This window comes from Thermobia domestica, chromosome 3 (assembly GCF_964235325.1).
Source record: "Thermobia domestica chromosome 3, izTheDome1.hap1.1, whole genome shotgun sequence".
Lineage (NCBI taxonomy): Eukaryota > Metazoa > Arthropoda > Insecta > Zygentoma > Lepismatidae > Thermobia > Thermobia domestica.
The window spans coordinates 107,157,986-107,181,261 of record NC_137456.1 but is presented as its reverse complement, the minus strand read 5'-3'; the positions used below and the strand labels follow the sequence as shown (position 1 = coordinate 107,181,261).

General features: G+C 37.3%; 1 protein-coding gene across 1 annotated transcript in view; it reads right to left on the bottom strand.

Annotated features, from left to right (window-relative positions):
* LOC145681480 (acetylcholine receptor subunit alpha-type acr-15-like) overlaps window positions 1-23,276 on the bottom strand; it is a 37,687-nt gene that overhangs the window by 4,057 nt on the left and 10,354 nt on the right. The window contains exon 3 of the mRNA XM_081753128.1: window positions 5,078-5,292. Coding sequence (XP_081609254.1) covers window positions 5,078-5,292 — 215 coding nt within the window. The remainder of the gene's footprint in view (window positions 1-5,077; window positions 5,293-23,276) is intronic.

The window sequence follows — 23,276 nt, the reverse complement described above, 5'->3', positions numbered from 1 at the left end:
TGTTTTGCACTGGCAGTATGCAGACACGCATTATTCTGGTAGAAGAGAACGTTCGGTATAGTGTCCAAATAACGTCGAAGAATAGGATTGACGAGGTCATGAATGTACGAAATATTGCCCATTCTTCTGTGAATAAAAATCAGATACTAGCGGGATTTCTAACTTTTTGCCCATATACCTGTATAATGAATGCGTTCACCTACCGCATTTCTTTATTACCTTCATGTCCACGGACACGTGCACACTGCTCTCATTGGGTCCAAGGTGGAAACTGTTCTATTCACTGAATACTACTGTCTTGCATTCTCCTTATCACTGTACTTTTCCGACATCATCGAAGACGTTCTCAGCTATGAGCTGTTCTCAAGAGTAGTCGTGCGACAGAAATGCAGGAACGTATACCTACTTTCAACAAGCGAACGGACAGTTTCTGAACTATCATTCTGTTCAGGCACTGCCCAGTGAGATAAAGTTTATATCTATCGGGGGAACTCTGCGGCACATTATGATTTATGTGAGCGGCAATTCTTCAGAAAACGACTGCTCGCCCGCTCACAGCTCCAAGAAACGGCTCTATTTGAGATCATTTAAGGCGAACAATAGGTGCTATTTATAGTCATCCTGGCGTTCGAGGCACAGACTATGATCCATATACAATGGATTTGCAAGCAGAACCATACCAGTCGTGTTGTCCGACGATTCTTAAGATATTAAGAGCATGTCTTCTACAGACACTACGATCAGATTATGTTCTACAATGGCCTGAGTGCTGTGCTGGGATTTTCAACATTTGCCAGACGAAACAAGAAATTCACGAGTCTCATAGACAAACCTAGTTCACCCAAGTTTTAGATCTCAAACACTATTTTAATGTTATGTAATTCATAGTATAAAAATAAACAAATTGATAAAAATGATTGTATGATCACAATGAAAAGCATTTACCTTTAAATATACGCAATCCATTATACTATATAATCCAATAATAAATGTAGTTAAATTTTGTTACATGACACTCTTCGTAGACCTTTTGTGACACGGAAAGATTCTTATAAAATTAAAGAGCAGTTCGAGTTAGAAACAAGTTTGGTGCAATAGAAAGAGTAACAAAAAATAAGGTACCCGTATTTTTTTTTATATCTTGATAGGCCGTCTCGTTCAGCTTCTACAGACATTTGTTTTTGATGAATCGTAAATAGTGACGTCACTGTTGGGATACGCGAGAAACTCAATGTGAGTTAGCAACCACTCCCTTGTACGCAGTTGATAAACCTTTACTAGTGCATTGGATTTAATAGATTGTGTTTTGGATTTGTTTGCAGTCTTGTTCTGTGTTGAATTCTTGAGGGAAGTTTTTGTTAGTTGTTTTCCCTATAGCATTAGTATATATAAAGAGAGAGCAGTAATTACGTTTGTTGTGCGAAACAGTGTTTCTTCCCGACATGTTTTTTAGGGTGGCACTGTCTCCCGGAGCTCTGAGAGATTCCCCCGGAGGAGACCAAAATATTACGTCTATAATAGTACTGTGTAAAAATAATGTGCTTCTCCGAATACTAAGTGTCCCCCCCCCCCGGATTTTTTTTTTCTGAAAGAAACACTACTGTGAAGTAGAAAACACGTGTTAGTACAGCGCGTGCTGTGTCTGTGAAGTGAAATAGAAATGTCTAACACCTGCTGTGTTTTCGGTTGTAATTCTTGTGCAATTGAAGCTGAGGACGTAAAGTATCTTTTCTTACGTTTCTAAGTCGTGAGAAATCACCAGATCGATATAAATTATGGCTCAAGGAAATCAATGAGAAAAAAATGTACCAAATAAAATCACTCGTGTTCCAAACATCTTGAAGAGCCTGCCTTCGAGAAGTCAAGTCTAGTGAAAGAAAAGTTAATGCCAGTGGCTGATCTAGGCTGGGGCCGGGGGCCTAGGCCCCCAGTTTTTAAGTGACAGAATTGATTTAAGCTATTATTTAGATATTTTTGAAAGTTTTTAGTAAACATGATATACATATCATAGTCTGGGTTCTGCCCCCTCCCCTTGAGTTTTTACCGTCAAGATCCACTTCTGGATAATGCCAGGAATATTATTTACACGCAAACTGAGAAAGAATGCTGTTCCAAGTATATTATTTTGAAAGGTTTGAAATCCGAGCCATTGAACAAGCACCGATCTATGTCCAGTTACCAACGTACAAATCGCAACTGAATCGTACAAGACGCAATTGATGGTTGTAGTCAAGACGAGGCATTAGAGGGTAATAGAGACGATGTCACTCATGATTCTGAAGATACTGCTTTAGAAATAAGCTATACAATGTGAATTAGGGAGTGAAATATACCGGCTTGTAGAAGGAATCAGTGACGATGACTGTTCCTCAAGACATTGATTCATCATTTAATTTCTCTGTATCATGTGACAATGATGATGAAACGGGTGATGAGAGTTGCTCCGCGGACAGCTATGAGAATAAAAGAAATTTAACCGATGAAGTGTTTTTCGTATTCTGGCAAACTTTACAGATGTTATTTCATTTTTGCCTCATATGTTGCGCTCCTGTATATACCTTGAAGCACAAAATTATAGGGTCAGCGTTAAAAATTGCAACAAAACGTGAAAATGAACATACTTATGTTCTGGAATCGGAAGAATGCTTAAAGAAAAGGTACTTAGGTGTTGCAGCAATCTCGTCCGCCATCTATTTACATATTGGTTTCGATTTTTTTTTTTTTTTTTGAAACGCTGAACTCATGCTTTATAGGATACGTTTTATAATATTATAAAAACGTTTGTACAGCCCACCATCAGATATCATTTTCTACATGCAGATGATATTCGTAAGTCTTTGCAATAAGTTCTGGAAAAGGAAACCGCACTTAGAACGTACCACCGCACCTTTCACAAACGAAATGCTTGGCACTGTGTAGTGTGTAAGCCTGCTCTCGCTACTTGCCCACCTATGACGTCATCACAAAATCTTTCTTCCTCTGTTACTCGCTAACGACTGAACGTATTGCGATCAAACAAACACCATTCCTTTTAGAATTTTCAACTCTACAAATGGAAATAAATTGTAAAAAATGCATTTCTAAGTCGAACTGCTCCTTTAAAAAATAATGTACAAACATCTGGTCATAAAGTTTGTACATTAACAGAGCGAGACGAGAAAAGCTTACTAGACTCAAGACAAGAAAGGAAAGACTTTTTCGAGAATCGACATGAGACAAGGCCTGTACGAAATTTACAAGACGAGAAGAAAAACCTTATTTTCTTTCTCGCCTCGTCTCCTGGCAGGGACGGCGCCAGAAAATTTTGATGGGGTGGGCGGAAAAGGGCGGACCTAGTTGCTGGGAGGGCGGACAATGAAAATAAGAACTGGGCAATGTAGACATTTTTTGGGACAATAATTAAGTTTCAATATTTAAATTCTTTAGTTAGCTAAGGCTCAGACCGAAATAGGGGAGGGACAAGGATGCGGAAAACAGCTATCTTGGCCTTATAGAAGGTACAATTCCGGCATTCGCCTGTTGGGACTGAAGAAATGCAGAACTTAGGATGGGCTGCGGGAGTTTGTGGCTATATGCTCGACCTACCGAATTCCGCGTAGCAGACACACTACCTCTACTTCCAGTTTTTTTTTTTAGCAATAATAACGGTGTGTACTGTGTAGTTGATGAAGTTCAAGACAGCTTTACCTTCTCCCTCTCCAAGAATGCACATGAATGCATAGAAATAAAGAAGGTTCAAACAACACAGACTAACAGATAATACTCTACCTTTCGTTAATATCATAAAACACACAATAAGTAAGTAAAGTAAAACAAGAATACCAAACATTTTTATCTTTGAAGCATTTTTTACAAAAAAGCAAGAGACAAAAGATATAAATCATTTATATTTTCTCTCGTATATCCTTAATTTGTGCACATTAGATTTTTTGAAGTAATCCCTATATGCAACAGCAAAGATCTATGTTACTAAAAGAATAGGTAAATTCGACAGCATAGTTGTTTGATCATACCTTACACAGAAATCTTTGAAATTGAAACTCAAGTTGAAAAAAAATAAAACAATTATAAATTGGATAAAGAAGTAAATAGCAATTAACAAAACTTCATCATGATTCACATAAACAACAATGCATTTTAAACTATGAAGGGCTAATCACATGGTACGAACAAGCTTACAATAAACTTTTATACCTGCACTTTAATGGAGTACATTGCGTTGATTGTTATGTCCAACATCGAATAATTTTACCACGTTCTCTACAGCAATAGTCATTACAAGTTTTCTTTCTACTAAAAGGAAACAAAGATCGCTTAGGCTACAGTTTGTCATTCGATTTCTTAGATATGTTTTAACCCATCTAAGACACGAAAAAGAACGTTCACATGGTGAACTAGATTACAGGAATGGCGACAGCAATTACGGCTAATTTGTGAATTTCATGAAAAGCAATTTTGAAACGATCCATCACTTCAGTAAACTGAGAAACGGAGGTAATTTTGCATTGCTTTTCCTCCTCATAACGTTTCAAAACTTTCGGGAGAAGTTTCATTTCCACCTCTACACTATCGACATCACATCCATAATGACGTGCAAGTGGTTCATTTTTTTTTTCAAATGAGAGGAAATGTTCACCTTTAGAATGAAGACTGCTTATTAAAGTGTAAATTGGCGTTCAGCCGTATCTGGAATTATGTTTGTAAATAAAACCATTGTTCATTGCAGAGTTAAACGGGTCCTAGTACCTATTACATTACAACCAATAGTAATACGTATTGCTTTTGAAGTATAGGATGTCACTTTCATTATTCTACTTCTGTTGGGGTGGGCGGATGGGTAGGCAAGGCCATTCATCGGGTGGGCGGTCGCCCACCTCCGCCCACCCTTAGTGCCGTCCCTGTCTCCTGGGCAACACTAAAACGAACAGATTCTACAATATATAACTCAGCAAAGTTTTCTTTTGGATTATGCTAGTGTACCTAGTCATGAAACATGCTGAAAGTTGTAGAGAGCTGTAGTTTTAGAGAATCGCCTTTAACTAACTTTTTACTTTAGGATGTAGTAAGTAATACGAACCCAAAGAAGTGTCTAATCCAGTGATCATTTCCAACATAGAAGTAAATCATTTCTTTAAGTCCTATTTTTGGAGTCATGTACTCCATGTTTGGAACATCAATATCTGGCTTCCATAACTGATTGTATTGATTCTTTCGTAGGGTAACTACTTTCTCTTCTGTTGTTACGTATTGATCTTCCCATTTCAAGGCAAAATATAAATTAAGCTTCATATTCTGAAATATACACAAAACGGTCATGTTAGTAAGGCACTTCAAACAAAGGAAAAATTTCAAATTACAAAGTATTTACTTGCTAAAAAGTATGGCGTCCTCCATTTTTTATTTGTTTTTCGGTAAGCACTGATCATGTCACCGTCAACTTTGGTGGAAACAACAGCTTTACAGTTCCTTCGGATAGTGTTGTTACTGTCAACGTAACCGCAGTTGAACCGCTAAAGATTATTTTATTCCACAATAAGTTACGTTTTTAATCTGCTTAAAAAGAAGAAGAGGTTCTCAATGCAATTCAAACCGTTCATATATATATATATATATATATATATATATATATATATATATATATATATATATATATATATATATATATATATATATATATATTGGACTGCACTGATTTTGATTATTCTTTTTGTTTAAAAGAATATACACTCTGGTGATACTACGCGTGATCCTACGGGGTTCTATGGGTCAATCCATGCCAAGTGATCGAGAAAAAAAATAAAAAGTGCCACTCGACATTTTCAAAAAAAATCTAATTTTTTCATGAATGTTTATACTATATCAGGGTACTTCAAAACCACAATTAATTATTTTTTAAAACATCTCGTAGCGACGCAACTTCTACTGTCATTTTGCGTTTTCTTGATTTCAGGCGTTTACATTGCTTTGAATATCTCAGCATGCATTTGTCCTAGCAAATTGACAATTGCTGGGCATGTCCAACTTGTGCAGAGCTAGAACTCTGTCCTCCCTCTCTATTTTGTTTCCTAAAACCACTTGAAAGGGGTGAAATCAGGGCCTACAGTAACAACATATTTGGACATTGAAGACATGTTTGGGAAGAGGAAGCAACTGACGTAAAGGTCTGAATTTGTGTCTGCATGTAGTCCGGGGTCATACGTTTATATAACTTTCCATACCTATAGCTGCTCCCAAAGGTCTGAAAAAATATTGTAAAGTTGGGGAATTATGCCAATTTGGCATCTTTCATTGTCCATTATCTCCAATGAGCCTGGATAAAAAAAAATCTGAAAATTTGAGAATAGTTACTCCTTAAGTATACCATAACACAACACAAAGCGCGTTTTGTGTTTTTGAGCAGAAGAGGGTCAAAGTATTAAGGAATGACGTCATACTCTAGGTGCTGTTTTGTTCAGAAATTCAACTGGAAATTCGTTGTTGTAAAATAAAATAAGGTAGGATGAATGGTTAGTCCAGTCAAGGCTCTCAAGCTCCTTTCTTTCCTCTAATTGTGACTCACTGTTTTATCACCCATAGCAGCATTGGTGAAGAATGCCGCTATCAGTAGAAGGCCAGCGAAGTCAGAATGTATACTTGGCAAAAAGTCTGTAAGTACTCATTGTTGTTTGCTATATCAATTATATTCGAACATGATTATGCTTGTTTTAACTGTTAACTCACGCTGGAGACTTGTCCTTTCGTTTGATCTACATTCCTCAGTCAGTGAACACTCACTCACTGCAAACACTGACTGAGGAATGTAAATTTAACGAAAGGACAACAGTCTCCTGCATGAGTTGACAGCTAAAACAACAATAAACAGAATTGAATACCATTGAAATAGTAAGCAGGAAGATAAATGAGTATTTACGTACTTTTCTTTTTCTTTTTTTCTTCTTTTTTCTTTTTTTCTTTTTTTCTTTTTCTTTTTTTGCCAAGCATGCATTTTGACTTTTCTCGCCTTCTGCTGATAGCGGCATTCTTCACCAGTGCTGCTATGGGTGATAAGACAGTGAGTCACAACTAGCTTGAGAGCCTTAACTGGACTAGCCATTCATCCTACTTTATTTTACTTTACAACAACACATTTTCAGTTGAATTTGTGAATCAAACACCTCCTAGAGTATGACGCCATTCCTTAATACTTTGAACCCTTCTGGTCAAAAACAAAAAAACGCGCTTTGTTGTGTGTTGTGGTATGCTCAAGGAGTAACTATTCCCAAATTTTCAAATTTTTTATTCAGACCCATTGGAGATATTGGATAGTGAAAAATGCCAAATTGGCATAATTCCCTAACTTTATGTTTTTTTCAGACCTTTGGGAGCAACTACAGGTCTGCAAAGTTTTGAGTATAAACGTATGACCCCGGACTACATGCAGACACAAATTCAGACCTTTACGTCAGTTGCTTCCTCTTCCCAAACATGTCTTCAATGTCCAAAAATGTTGCTACTGTAGGCCCTGATTTCACCCCTTTCAAGTGGTTTTAGGAAACAAAATAGAGAGGGAGGACAGAGTTCTAGCTCTGCACAAGTTGGACATGCCCAGCAATTGTCAATTTGCTAGGACAAATGCATGCTTAGATATTCAAAACAATGTAAACGCCTGAAATCAAGAAAACGCAAAATGGCGGCAGAAGCTGCGTCGCTACGAGATGTTTTAAAAAATAATTAATTGTGGTTTTGAAGTACCCTGATATAGTATAAACAGTCATGAAAAAATAGATTTTTTGGAGATGGTCGAGCGGCACATGCTTGATCACTTAGAATGGATTGATTCCTATCAGATGTGCTATGTAGCAATCAGATTTGAGCGACAACTTGTGGGACCTTCCCGTGTCAGTACGGTGTAACACGTTTATAGGCAACCACACATTCTTTAGCGTAATTGTGGTTGCATAACAGCACAGGGCTTATACTGCCTTTAAACGTGGTTTCGGAACATTTTCATATACTGTATGTTAAACTGTCTCTAACATTTTAAACAAGTGGGTTACATGTGTGAAGTAGATTAATTTTAAAATAAAGTTTAGTAATTACTGTCGATAACTATGCATTGTAATCGTTACCACTATTGCAATTTAATATAAGTATTAGTATCCTATTTATTTAAAACAATCATGTCAGTGTGTCACGCTAATTTCTAACAGCCACTCTAATATGTGTCGCTAGCTGTACTCCTTTCCTACCTATCTTACATTTATAGTTATCGCTAGCGTACAGGGAATTTGCAGATTTAGAAATATTGTCACGATTTAATTGCAACTTAAAAACTACATTGTTTCAATTCAATTTACAGACAGTCCCATGTTTTCGTAAATAGATCACTCCAGGACTGCAAAAATCGAAATTTAAGTCGAATTCTTACGATGACCTATGACTTGTCGGGATCATGCATGAAGAAATACAAAAAATATTGTTTAATAGTACTGTAATGTAAAAACTCAATTATATAATATTCTGCAGGCCTATAAATGGGATACAGAACTTTACATTCTTACCTAGTATATCGCTGACGGCAAAACAAATAATAATAATAAATAAAATAATTAATTAACAACAGTTTAACAATAAAAAATCACCTTATTATTTTATGCTTCACTAAAAGACTTTCAAAATAGAATTTAGAAACATTACTAGCCATACTTCTTATGATATTTCCAATGTCAGTACCGTTTGTAGCTTTTACTTATATCAGTCATTTTTTACTAGTTAATCAGAAATTTCTTACCTAGGTATGAACTTGCTTATGCAGAATTTACGTTACATTCTGTATTTGAAAATATGATAAGAGCTGTGACCAAATTTCTCAGCAGATGTGACCATTAATATATGTATATTTTTATAGTAATATATTGTGAAGATATAATTTTGCAACTTAACTGTAATTGGACTTACTCAGCTATAAAGCGCTCGCTTCTGATGTACGGAGTCTCTGTTTAGAATTCAGGCGATGTAAGTTTTTGGTATACAACATCGTGTCCGTGGGTTTTCTAGCGTTCTCCCGTTTTCTCTTAATAATCTTGAATTACTCAAAATGCTCAAGGTGTACATTTGTACACCCAGCAGATTCAGATTCAGCACCCTCAAATGAGCTTAAAACCGCTGAAAAACATTAGACATACTGAAATTTTTGGTTTGGTCCAAAATTAGGGTTTTTCCTCCAGACTATAACACTCTCGATTCATCAGTTCTTTCATTGTACAGTAAATCACTTTCATTACACATCCGTCTCCTTTAGCCTACAGGAACGTAAAACTGAACAATATCATATTTTCAACCAACTAGTATTTTCATCTACACATGCAGAATGTTATTTACTACTTTTCTTCGGTCATTTTTAAAATCTTGAAGAAAATACGTGTCAATTCAAGCTAAAACGCCCCTTGCCGATGGAGGCTGAGTTGGTACTTAAATAGCAATGAGCACCACTACTTATCTCAGTGACACTGATCGTTTGTTTTTGATTATTTTTACATGTCATCCTCTCCCCTCGAATCACGAAAATTATCACTGGAATATCATAACATCTTGGGAAGCTTAAGGTTGATAATCACGCCAAGTATCATATTAATTCCTTCAGTAATTATTCCATTTTTTAAGATTAACTCCTTTGTACAATCCGCGGCAAAAAACCTGCAACATGAGCATATAAGTTTATTGTGAAATGACGAAATCTTTTGCTCCAAAATAAGTGTGCACGGGAGGAGACCGAGGTTTATCCCGGCGTGATTCGTTTCACTTAGACGTTATGTTCATTCCCTGTGCTGTTAGGCGTAGTTTCACAATAAACTTACATCTTCATGTTGCAGGTTTTTTGCCGCGGATTGTACATGCATCGAGGCTACGAGAAACGGTGATGATGAGATGAATGATAACGGTAGAATGAAGTAAGTGAGAGAAAACGGGAGAATTCCGATAGAACCCAAACATACGGTGTTTGTCCACCACAAAATTCACTTAGTACGGACCAGAGATCTCATGCACTGGAGATGAAAGCTCCACACTGAGTCAACGAGGTTCCTAGTAGATATTGTGTGATGAGGTAACAAACTCACATTCGACTTTATATATGTAGACTAGCTTCACGCAGGTCCCCGCTTTTGCTTGACCTACGGCCTCCCTTCTTATTCCAGCATTTATTTTCTAGCACTCTGCTTGTTCACTCACATTTTATTTTTACATATTCCCTCTAGCATCAATATGAAGTTACGAACCTTTTAAAACTACAAAGAGTCAAATTTTTTAAAACCCCATAAACCCCCTAAAAACAAAACATTTTTATTTTTGACAATTTTCTTGTCACTTTTAGAAACCTAATAGCATGACAACTATTGAGTTTCTATTTCAATTTGAAGTATGCATATTTAAACTTTTAAATTTTATTGAAGAATAATCTCATTTGGTCTGCAAGGGCAAATTTTTCTTCTCTATCTTACACCCGTAGAAACTAACATTAACTTTTGCCAATTTTTCTGTGGGTTAGTTCCGGAAGACTACGAACATATTAAATTTAATCATTGTAATCCTATCAAAAGTGCGTAATAATTGTGGAATGTAGAAGACGCCCTATTTAAATAGCATGGGGAAAATTTTTCAGTTCTCCATAAAATTTCAAGCATGTTGAAAACTTTCATGCTTGTTATTTACTTAGATTAAGAACTTACAAATTTCAAGTCTTTGTTCCAATTCTAATTACCTCAAAAATAAGATTTTATGTCCACAAAAACGATATTTTAAGTGGGGAATTTTTTTCAGCATCCCTTTTCAACTTCCGAAAATGTAATACTTTTAATATTTTTTTCTGTTAGGTTCTTTCAAAGAGATATAAGTGTACCAAATTTCAATGATCCACGTCAACCGGAAGCATCCGTGAGTTCTTGTAGCTTTATATATTATAGATAATAAAACCCACCTTGAGCATAACCTGCGTTGTTCAAAACCGTGTTATGCAAGGTATTCATGTACACTGAGAAAAATCCATTATCCGGACAGCGGTATATTGTACAAATACAAGGAATCGTTATGTTTACTAAGGAAATCTGTACGGAGCGTACTTTATCCATATACTACATAGGTACTGCCTTTTACCCGCTTAGATATTACATCATGTCTCTGCAGGATGTCTGATATCTAACAATCTTCTGTATTTTACATACGTATACGTATGTTAAATACTTCAGCTATACGTTATATACGTCCATCTGTGTGTAAGATCCAGACCGCCTATAGACACTCTTTCTTTCGCCATGGCTGACGTCATTGAACTACCGTCTTTTGCTTGCGAAACGAGGTTGTTTACAAACGGAACAGAAGAGAGGAAGGAAACCTGGGAAGCCTGGGTAAGTACAATAGTTAACTTTTCTTTTAGTTAAATATTCCCATTAATTATATATTCTTTTAGTGTAACTTGCTTTAATATAGTACTAAGTAAGTAATGTAGTTTATGACTACAATTCTTACTATTGTAACTCGTAAATGATTGAGGAGAATGGAATGGGTGAATCTGAATTTTGAAAAAACTTTGAATATTAATGTTTTGAAACATATTATGTTTCAAGGTAGCAAAATGAATGTTATGTGTTTATTCATTCCATTTTATATGTGACGATTTATTACTTGGTGCAGATTTACTACAGGACTGCTTAACATAATTGCTAATAAACCGTTTTCAGCGCGGAAATTTCCTTGTGTAGTGAAGATTTAGGATTTAGATTTCTGGGCTTTCGGCATCAATGGCCTTGTTACCCCATATGAGGGATGACTTTCCTCGGCGAGTACACTATCCGGGGAAAGGAAGGGAAGAAAGGATTGGGGAAGGAAGAAAACGGCCTGGGACCTATATGTTAGGTACCACTCCGGCATTTGCCTGCTGTGAATGAGGAAAACCCAAGGAAACCTCATTCAGGATGGCTGGACTTAAAATCTTTTGATACTTTTTCGACCGAGTTCTCCCCCGGGATCGAACCCGGAACCGTTCGCACCGAAGGCGAGAGCGCTAGCGACTACCCTACGCGGGGCCACTTGTGTAGTCTAGAAAACTCATTTTTACTAGGATATTTGCAAAAATTTTTTTTTTTTTTTTTTTTTTGCTTTTAGTTTAACGCCCCATGATTGTACATCAATGTAAGAGAGAAGGTGACAATGAGATACATGATAATGGTGGAATCAAGAAAATGTAAGGAAACTGGAAAGTCTTAAGAATAACCACACCTACAGTGTTCACCAAAAGGCTATTTGTCGGGAGCAGGAATCGAACCAGGGACCTAACGCGTCAGAGGTAAGCGCTCTACTACAAAGCTTTCTTTTGTTTAAAGAACTTGTTTACATTGAAATATATATATTTTACGAAGATACTAACATATTTTACAGCCTGACTGAAATTAAAAAAAAAAAAAAAAGTAGTCAGGGAGAGTTTACTTGTCAGATTTTTATTTTTTAATTTAATTTATTTTTATTTTTATTTATTTTTGCTTTGTTATGTTCCCTAGTTAATTAATGTTTGGGTTACTGAAAATTAAAACCTTTTTAGTATTATTGTTATGTCATCACTTTGGAACCAAAAAAGTTAGATTTTTTTTCTTGTGTTTTCATATAGGAAGTTGGTAAGTTTGTGCCTTAGCATTGATTTGGTTTCTAGAACGTAATTGAAGGTCATGTTGAGTTGAGTCTTGGCGGGTTTAGAGTTCGTGAAGTGTCAGGCACTGCTTGTGCCCCTGTCTTCTGTCTGTGATGTTTCCTGGCTTTGGGCTGTGAGGTATTTATGTTGAGGAGTACCAACGCAGGCCGCGTGATATACAGGTAGCTTCAACAGCTACGAGTGCCAGATGTTCATCTTTCGTTACGGCGTGACTAATGCAGTATAGTACTAGGTTCAAATTCTATGGGTGGTAAAAATGGTCGTGGTGTGGTAAGAAATACAACGTACTACCTATTTCACCCAGGAGTGCCGTTGTTTATTTGGGGGCGCTGATGTAGTCAACATTGAGTCATGCGCTGCCTGTCTCTGTATTGGCGAGTGTTGCTAACGCACAATATCGAAAACGAACTGAACAAAGCGTCACGTTCCAACAAAAGGTCCGGAACATGTTATGAAACATGCTACATTTTGAAACTTTATAACATACTCCTAAAAACATGAAAAATTAAAAAGTTGTAAGAATTTGTCTTGATGGTTTTTAGGAATCCTGCTGTAAGCACTTAGGCATCCTAATGCATCCCTTTGTTAATCCTGTTGTAAGAACAGCATAGTAAGAAAATGTAGAATTGTGAAGGATTTATCCTCATTAGTGGCGTAGCTAAGGGGGTTCTAGAGGTGGCTAAGCCCCACATAAATCCAAGTCTAATCCCACGTAGAAAAATCAAAAGTTAAGAAAAAAAACTCATGGAAAGAACTGCCAAAGATTATTGAAGTTTTACCCAATACAAATTGCATACCGTTCGACAAATAATTTCATCTATACTAAAAACAGAAATGTGAAACCTTACATTTCATATTTCAGTCTTTATTTATTGCTATTTTCTGGTTATTGTTAGTATGCTGGACCAGGGATTAGGGTGCGAAATTGTCCCAACCTAGGTGACGGGGAAGTGGGGGGAATGTTTCTTCTCAAATTGAAATAAAGTAGAAATGACATTTTATGAAGTTTTTAATGGGCGAGATTCCTCCAACCCTCTCGTGAGTGTGTACCTTACCCGGGGCCCACGACCCCCGTCTATATTCCAGTAGGCTCCTATCCTCCCGATATTCCCCGTCACTCCTTTAATAGGTGGTGTTCCATACACTACACCACGGCGGGACCCTAGCCCCATCTAGGCTTTAGTGCTAGCTAAGCAAGAGACAGAGGGACAGTGTTCAAAGAAGTGAACAGGTAAACAAAGCTAAAATAGTAAAATAACTCGCATACAGAAGCATTGCATACTTCCTAATGTGAAATGTATGTCCCAACGATCAAATCTGTTGCTAATTTTCTGCAGATTAGCAAAAGAAACAACAATCTCTTGCAGGGGCGGATCCAGGGGGTCGATCAGGGCAATTGCCCTTCCCCCAGAAGAAAACACTTTTTTATTTTATACATAAATAAAACCCATCCCAGAGTTTGAAGCTCTTAAAAGTAGCTCTAACTAGCAGTATTACAACCCCCCCCCCCCCCGACAAGTCCGTCCTGGATCCGCCCCGGGAAATCAGGCGTAAGCCTGACAACCCTGTAACGTGATGTCTCGTATATCATGATCTGCAGAGATCACGTGGTTGCACATAAGCACGTGGTTTATGAGAACTGTAATATCTGATCAACACCTTATAGTGTCCCGTGTTGTTTTATTTTCGCTCGGGCAAGAGAAGGAAATTAGAGGAAGAGTTATTGTGACGTGTACTGTATTTTCTTGTTTATGTTTCAGTGTTTTATGCACACTTTATTTCTCTTGTTTATATGACTCCTATTGGCGTGTAAAATTTATTATATCATGTGTCTAGGAAAACATGTCATAACCCTATCTTGGATGCAGAACGAAATAAATAAATAATTTTAGGAACCAGCTGGGGTTTCTTTTTTTTTTTTTTTTCGTAACAAGTGCGATGCATTTTGCTCCTCATTCTCACTAAGCTAAAGAAGGAAGGATCACTTTTCTTCGAGGTTTTATCGTGAGCATTTTGTTCTTTCGTATTCAATGGAGTTACAGGTTTTCTAGTACATTGCGTTCGCAACCGTCTCGCCTGTCGAAAGGGGAAATTGTTGAGATAACAAATGATTCGGACACTGATGCATACGAAATACAAGCAGATTATTTTTCTGACGAAATTTGTTATTGATAAGCGAATGGGAGAATCGCTTTTGCCTCCAGTAAAGAAAGAAAAAAGACTCGTAATACAGATGAAGAATTAGGATGGACTGAAAATTTGCAACCATCTCAAAAACCTGAATTTTGCTGAATTTCCGGTTTCAATCCCTCCCAAGTATTTACTGCTATCCCTATCTATCTTTCTTTGATTTATTTTCTTTATTTCTTGACTATGATGCTAGCTATCGTAAATGAAATGAACAGGTACGAATCTCAATAAATTGCAAAGAAGCATCCCGAAGGTGCTTTGAAAAAAATACTCTATATTTTCTCTGTGGAGAGACATCACTCTTCCCGAGTAGAATGTTATTTTGTTAGCACCTATTCAGCATGCCGCTATCTAAACCTAGTTCCATTTGGGTATTTTTATGTATGGTTTAAAAGAAATGATTTTATTCCACGTTACACGTTTATTAGAATATCAGCAAAATGTTCTTTAAAAGTATGACGTCATCACACCCACCTTCCTGTGCACAAGGCATTTAAATCTGTTTCTACATGACAAATGGTTATTCTTCTTTCAGGAAACCAAATTTTATCTTTCTATGTGCATAATTAAGATTTCAGTAATTTTTTTCTAACTCTCAAAAAACCCCAGGACAAGGGGAAAATGAGGGCTGAAATTGTCCAGGATCGAAAGTGTTAATTCGAACACTGGCAGCAAGCCTCGGCTTGCGAGTTCTGTGACTATGACAGAGAAATAGAGAGAGAGAGAGAGAGAGGGCGGGAGATAGATAGATGAATAGAGATAGACTTAGAGAGAGAGGGAGGGAGAGTAGTTGAAGCAAACAATCCTTGTCACTCACATGCCCATACATATACTCCTACGCTAACTTAAACCATGCTTGTTTCCACAAAGAACGTACCATGTTTTCTGCAGAAACGTACTGAGTTTTCAACACTGCAGATTACTGAATCACGAGTGGGCTGTCACGTCTTAGCTGCGTTCTGTTTACATCTTAGTTCTGTGTTTTGCCACCATAAACAACGGCAATCCTATCTGAAATGGGTAGTAATTGTTATTAGTTTATTAGTGTTTCTTCATAGTATAGTTTCACTATTTCTAGAAGGAATTAAGTATTAACGAAGTAATAAATAAGCAAAAGCACACTTTGATTGGCACACTTTGATACACTTTTATTTTTTTGTAAAAGAAAAAGTGCAGAATAATTAAAAGACCCCAAAGGACAAATATAACAAACATCTCATACTCCATTGAGAATGTTTTGATCCTCAGTTGCGCAAACATCCAGTGTGCGTTTTTTTGTTTGCTTACACTGCCTTATAGATGAGCTCCCTCGTGGCTAAGTGGTTAGTGAACACGCCTTTGGCGTGGGACACCCGGGTTCGATTCCCGGCCGGGGGCCGCGGTGGCTCAGTGGTAGAAGGTTCACCTCTGGTGCTTGGGGTCCCGGGTTCGATCCCAGCCCCGCCAAGTGAACCTTGTGGTGGACAAACACCGTGTGCGTGGGTTTTCTCGGGGTTCTCCCGTTTCCTCCCACTTTCTTCATTCCACTATTTAATTCATTACTCATCACCGTCTCCATTAGCCTAACCATCATAACCGTAGGACATAAAACTCAAAGATTTCATTTCATTTTTTCGATTCCCGGCCGGAGCTTACGTGGTTCGGATTCCACGTTAATCTGTAGGTCCACGTCTCATACAGCCTTGCTGCTGAAAGGAACGTTAAAATCAAATCAGCACTGTTTTACAGATGCAATTGTTCGATTCCGAGTTCGAATGAAGCTTTTTACGGGCAGGGGGCGACTTTTATATATACAATCCAAGGATTTTAGTTATTAGTCAGTGATGCAATATATAGACCTATATATATTACAAAATTGAAAGTGACTATGTTTGTGACTCTTAATCTCCTAAGAGCTGCGGTGGCTCAGTGGTAGAGCGTTCACCTCCGGTACTTGGGGTCCCGGGTTCGATCCCAGCCCCCGTCAAATGAACTTTGTGATGGACAAACACCTTGTGCGTGGGTTTCCTCGGGGTTCTCCCGTTTCCTTCCACTTTCTTCATTCCACCTTTCATTCATTGCTTATCATCAGCGTCTCCTTTAGCCTAACCGGCATAACTGTGGGACGTAAAACTCAAAGGTTTCATTTCATTTTTTCTTAATCTCTTTGGAATCTTGTACTTAGGTTCACAGCGGAAGCGACGAAATAACTCGACTCATCCATTGTAGCTCTCTTCGCAACCAGTTTCCAAAATGTTGGCAATAAGTTTGCGAAACGGGATATGACGACTCCAATTTTGGGTGAAAAGTCGCTATAAAAAATAATAGAGAAATTCATTGTCTATAAGCATTGTTTTAAAGTTGTAGATGTAAACTAAACAATATGTTCTACTCACTGGCGCAAATCCGTGGGGGGGGGGGGATGACGGATACATGTCCCCTCCAATCTTGGAACTGAGGGGGACTTCTCCCCAATAATCCGATTTGAAATGTGTTTTTTGGGAGAAATTTGATTATTTTTGTCCGATTGCTACAAAGGAACGTGAGATAAAATAGATGTCCCCCAGAATAAGCCTCAAATCTGCAGCCTCCCAACGCTGAAAACAACTCTGATCCTCCACAACATTGTTTTTCAACTTCATAAGTATTTTGGACATCGTCAAAAAAAAGTATGGTAACGGTCTTACCCCCCCCCTCCCAATGTTGAAGACAGATTTGCGCCGCTGGTTCTACTCACATCTTTGTAAATAGGGCGCAACCAATCCTTTAATTCAGGGATCATTTTTTTGTAAAAGAAAAAGTGCAGAATAATTAAAAGACCCCAAAGGACAAATATAACAAACATCTTCTTCGCCTTTATTCACGCAATCTATAGCTAATCTTGTTGCTATCGGTAATGATGTATTACGTGTGTTTCTCAACGGAAACTCTGCGAACTAAAGGACATCAAGTTTGTAGTTGTTCTTCGTTAGAGGGCAAGGGTAACATAACAATGCAGGATTGTGGGGCAGTGAGTATGCTGTATTTCCAAACTCTTCATCAGTTGCGCTGATTAAAACAAACAAACAGAAAAAAAGAACGTAAAAACTGTTTTGAACTAATAATGCTTCTCTACAGATGAACATTTTGTTTGGAGCAGAAAGTCGCTAAATGTGTAAGTAGGTAAATCGTCATTTAAAAATCACCCAAAAAAGTCTCCAATCGGAAAAAAATATTTTTTGTCGCTATCGTAGGGCGACCATACGTCCCGTTTTGACCGGGACAGTCCCGTTTCAGTGGCGTGTCCCGGCCGTCCCGTAAGTAGATGGAAAAATTAGTATTCGTCCCGTTCTATGTAAATGAAAGAAGTAAATAACAAACCCAGTATCTTTACTCCTTTTAAAAGTATTAATAATTAATAATAACAAAGAGGCAAAAATTGAACTGAAATTCCCTATATTAAACATACTCTATAGTTCGCAGTACTGCTCGAAAGGCAGCAGAGGTTTTAGCAGTTGGTTGTGTGTTGAACAAATTTCAACGTGTCTTTCCTTTTTCATAAGTACCCGTTCTGTAACAAAGAGAGAGAGGAGGAAATCTGATATCAAGGCACTGATAAGAACAAAGGTAGATCTAAAAGTCTAGGGTTGCAAGAACCTGTCCCGTTTTTAACTGAAAATTTTATGGTCAACCTACGCTATCGTTGAGGTCGAATTCCCCTTATTTAGCGACTTTACCCAAAATTGGCAACATTGACCCCCACCGAACAACCAGGGTTGAATTCAGGGGGTAGCCCGGGGGGAATCTCCCCCCCGAAGAAAATTCATTCCCCCCCGGAGAAACTCCCAAAATTTCAGTCACAAAATGTAGAAATTACTTCACCCAATTATTTGCTTTTCTGTCCGTGTACGTGCAGACGAAATCCGATCTCTCAATATACATATAAATGACGCAGACCCATTCTATATAAATGTTAACATGTAACATCTAAGATAGAATACCAAATAGTGAATAAAACTTGTATTTCTTAACGCTATGACTGAGTTTGGCAGAACATGAAATTGTTAACTGTTGAAGAAAGGTTTGTATTTTAGTAGGTACTATACTCTCGCCCTATATTATATATTAGTAGGTAGCACTAGCACAGGTTGAGATACGAAAGGAAAGATAGGGAAGATCTTTCGATCATTCCATATAATCTCTCATGTCAGCAGACTTCAGTTCTTGAAAATATACAGTTCCTACATTATTTGAAATAGGGCGCCTAAATCCCATTTCTCGCATCGGAAGTAACAGACGTAAATGTGTTTTACGATTGTTAAAGTAAACACATCTTTCTTTAATTAAAAATAATTCAGTTAAAGGGTGAGATTCAGTGGGCGTCATTTAGAGGGATCAGGGAGGAACAGTTATCCCTCCTTGATTAGAGACTTATATAGAATTTATCAATATGATAATAGTATATAAGTGAAAGATTGCTATTGAAGGTGGCCAAGATCCTGCTCAGTGCCGTTCCATGGGGGAGGGGCAAGCGGGGCGACGGCCCCGGGCGCCGAAGTAAGGGGTGAAAAATTCGGGAGGGAAAAAGAAAAAAGAAGGAAAGAAAAACAGAGGAATGAAATACATGTGGACATATATAAAATGAAAGGAAAAAAGTAATGAAAAGTGCTCAAAATCAAGGAAAAGCAGGGTTTACTTTTTAAAATTTTCTCACCTTTGGCGGCTGGTCTGTCGACCTCACTCATATATACGGGGATGCCGTCGTATACTCTCGCGCCAAGCGCTGATTTTCCACGACACGGCACTAATCCTACTGAAGATTTCGTCAACTAAACTATTGATGTATATGCAGTGAAGAAACCAAGGCTAATATGTTTGATTTAGAATCAGAAGTGTGAGAAAGAATGATAACTTTTTATTAAGATATTCCTAAGTATGTTTGTTTTAGGAGAAAAAATATTTCAGTTAATTTAAATCTTTTTAAAAATTTTTACATTAGTAACAAACAGTAATTACTGAATATAGGAAATAATAAAAATAGTTACTGTAAATAGCAGTTAAAGTTTAGTGTAAACTATTTTTGCCAGTCTTTATTTAATGTTTTAGATGAAATCAAACGATTGTTTTCTTAAAATTATAATCTCATTGAATATTTATCAGCAATTAGTCTCAATATTAGGTAAGATGTGTATGTGAATGGAATTGTTAAATATGCTGCTTTCTTGAAAAAAATACAGAAAAATAACCCTCCCCCGAGCAGTTGACATTCCCCCCCGGGTGTAAATGTCTGAATTCAACACTGCGAACAACACCCCGTTATCTTTAGCCTAGCCAGCATAATAGTGGGACGTAAAACTTAAAGATTTCATTTCGAACAACACTCCCAGAAACCTATTGTTATACCATTCCCAAAACACCCTTTTGTACAGTTCTCCCTATTCGAAAAAAAAAATTGTAAATAGCAGTGTTCATATATAAATATGGAACTCAATTTCCCTGAATTTTCCAGGTTTTCCAGGTATTAATTTTTCAATTTCCAGGTCTAGTGGAAGAAACTAATAGTACGAGAACACATAAATTTTAAGAATACTATATTTATATATTTGAGAATGGCCACCCTTCTCCCCAATGAACGATTGCAATTAAATATTGAGTCACAAGAAAATAAATAATTAAAATAAATAAAATTTAAGTTGAAAAATATGAAGTTGAGAAACCTACTAAGGGAATTATATAATACTTTTGTTCCATACTTGAATACATTCAAAATATACAAAAATATTGGCTTGGGGAAGAAAAAAGGGCCCGCGAGATTTTAACTGATTCTTATAGTACTCGACAACAGAAATAAATTACTGAAAGAATTTTCAAAATCGGCGCAGGTAAACATGCAGAAAATCGCATTTTCATGTACCGGTTCAAAATGGGGAAGAAAAGACGACCGCGAGATTTTAATTGATTCTTGTAGTACTCGTCGAGAGAAATCGATTAGTGAAGGAATTTTCAAAATCGGCGCAGGCAAACATAGAGAAAATCTCATTTTCATTTTCCGGTTCAAAGTGGGGAAGAAAAAAGGGCCGCAAGATTTTAACTGATTCTTGTAATACTCGACGAGAGAAATCGACTAGTGAAGGAATTGTCAAAATCGGCGCAGGCAAGCATGAAGAAAATGGCATTTTCATGTATCAGTTCAAAATGGGGAAGAAAAAAGGGCCCGCGAGATTTTAACTGTTTCTTGTAGTACTCGACGAGAGAAATCGATTAGTGAAGGAATTTTCAAAATCGGCGCAGGCAAACATGGAGAAAATGGCATTTTCATGTACCGGTTCAAAATGGGGAAGGAAAAAGGTTCCGCGAGTTTGAACCGCTACGATGTATGTTCACGAATGTCCCCGTCTTCTCAAATTTAGTTAATTACTGTGACACTGAAACATGTGACACAGAGTCACATTGTGGATGACTTCAATCGGCAACCACTGCACATATACTCCTCCCGCCCCACAGTTTGATTATTTCGATCCATTCCTCACGTGCTAACGGCATGGTTCAACATCTGCAAGAAAGAGGTAAATGTAACGTTCAATTGGCAATAGCTTTTCACCAAATTAAGCTGCATGAAATCTGATTGCATATTTGACATACTGAGAAAATTCTAGTCCGTGGCCATATGTATCACATATCCCATCAATTCATAAAAATTTTGAACACAAAATTACGGTCGTCCGTGTGACGTACTCCCAAAAGGCCTAATGTGTATCACCCACCTCACATTCAATGAAACCACATCCGTGTAGAATTTAGAAAGGAACTTCTTATGATGTATACAGGATGTCTCAAACGTTCCCTGACATAGGATAACTCTGTTATTATCAGAGTTACAACAAAATGTAAGAGGAAAAACATCTCGAAATATGACGTTTTCAATCTAAAGTGAACACTTTTTAAAAAAAATCGGACGAGATGTTTGTGCTGTATACTCTTTTATGCACCCAATTTTAAATGAAAATGCAACGTTGTCATTTACCTGGACCCACAACATAAGTGAATGAAGTTACTGTTTGAAACGGGGGTTGGCCATCGACATGTTAGCGTAAAAGACAGTAGCTTCACTCACTTACGTTGTGGGTCCAGGTAAATGGCAATGTTGCATTTTCATTTCACATTGGACGCATAGCGAGTGTACAGCGCAAACGGGTCATCCGATTTTAAAAATTCCTTCACTTTAGAATGAAAACATTATATTTGGAGACGCTTTCCAAAGTAGTATAATTTAGTTTGTTTAAATTTACAATTTAATACAAGTAGATTCGGATTTATATGCGTAGGATTTTGTATGCATCTAACTAATGAATTCTTTATTTTCATGCTTAACTTAGTGACTTGGCTTTCGACTGCAACTGATTATTGTAACCCATTATTGCTTGAGAAGAAACAAGATATCCGAATCTTCATTTGGAGAAATCAAACGTCTATTGGAAAGCTGGGGATTACAATCATTAATTTCTACATTTCAAGGTGCGTAAATTATATATTCTGTGTTTGTTGTTAAATTACTATTACTATTATTGGGTTTAGAATCAATCAAGCACTTCATGATATTTTATGGGGATCAAGATGGGTGCCGGATAGATAAGTATTTGAGCGTCAGGCTCTTATTTCTTTTCAATTTAATATTTAATCAATGGTTATTTTTCTCCCTCATTATTCCACCAAATCGTATTCCAAGATCATATATCCATTTTTGATCGATATATCCATATTTTTGATCTCTTTCATATTTCTATATTTTCGATTTTTGATATTGTTTATATTTCGATATTGCTGTATTTTTCGATATTTCGAACAAGTTTCGATAGTTTGTCAATATCGATTATCTATATCTAAATTCGGATATCCCAAAGCCCTATCGAACCCCCTCCGAAATGAAGTTTTTGGCTATGGACCTGATTAGGGATGCGCACGAGACAAGACGAGACAGAATTTTTGTTACGAAATTCGAGACGAGATAGAGCTCTTCCAATAGAAACGGATCCAGTTTTCGAGACGAGACATAACTTTCGCGGCACCTTTTCGAGAGGAGACAATCTCAAATCTTTTCTCTTGCGCATCCCTACACTTGATCATGAGGTATCAAAAAAAAAAAAAAAGTTAATGAGAAATACCGGTAACATGTAAATACAATATAGGTAGCTAAAACATTTTTGTTTTCATTCTTCAGTAATGCATTATTATTAATCTCAGGGGGGCGCGGTGGCTCAGTGGTAGAGTGTTAACCTCCGGTGTTTGGGGTCCCTGGTTCGATCCCAACTCGCGCCGTGTGGACTTTGTAGTGGACAAACACCGTGCTCGTGGGTTTTCTCGGGGTTCTCCCGTTTCCTCCCACTTTCTTCATTCCACCATTTCACTCATTTCTCATTATCTCCGTCTCCTGTAGCCTAACCGGCATAAT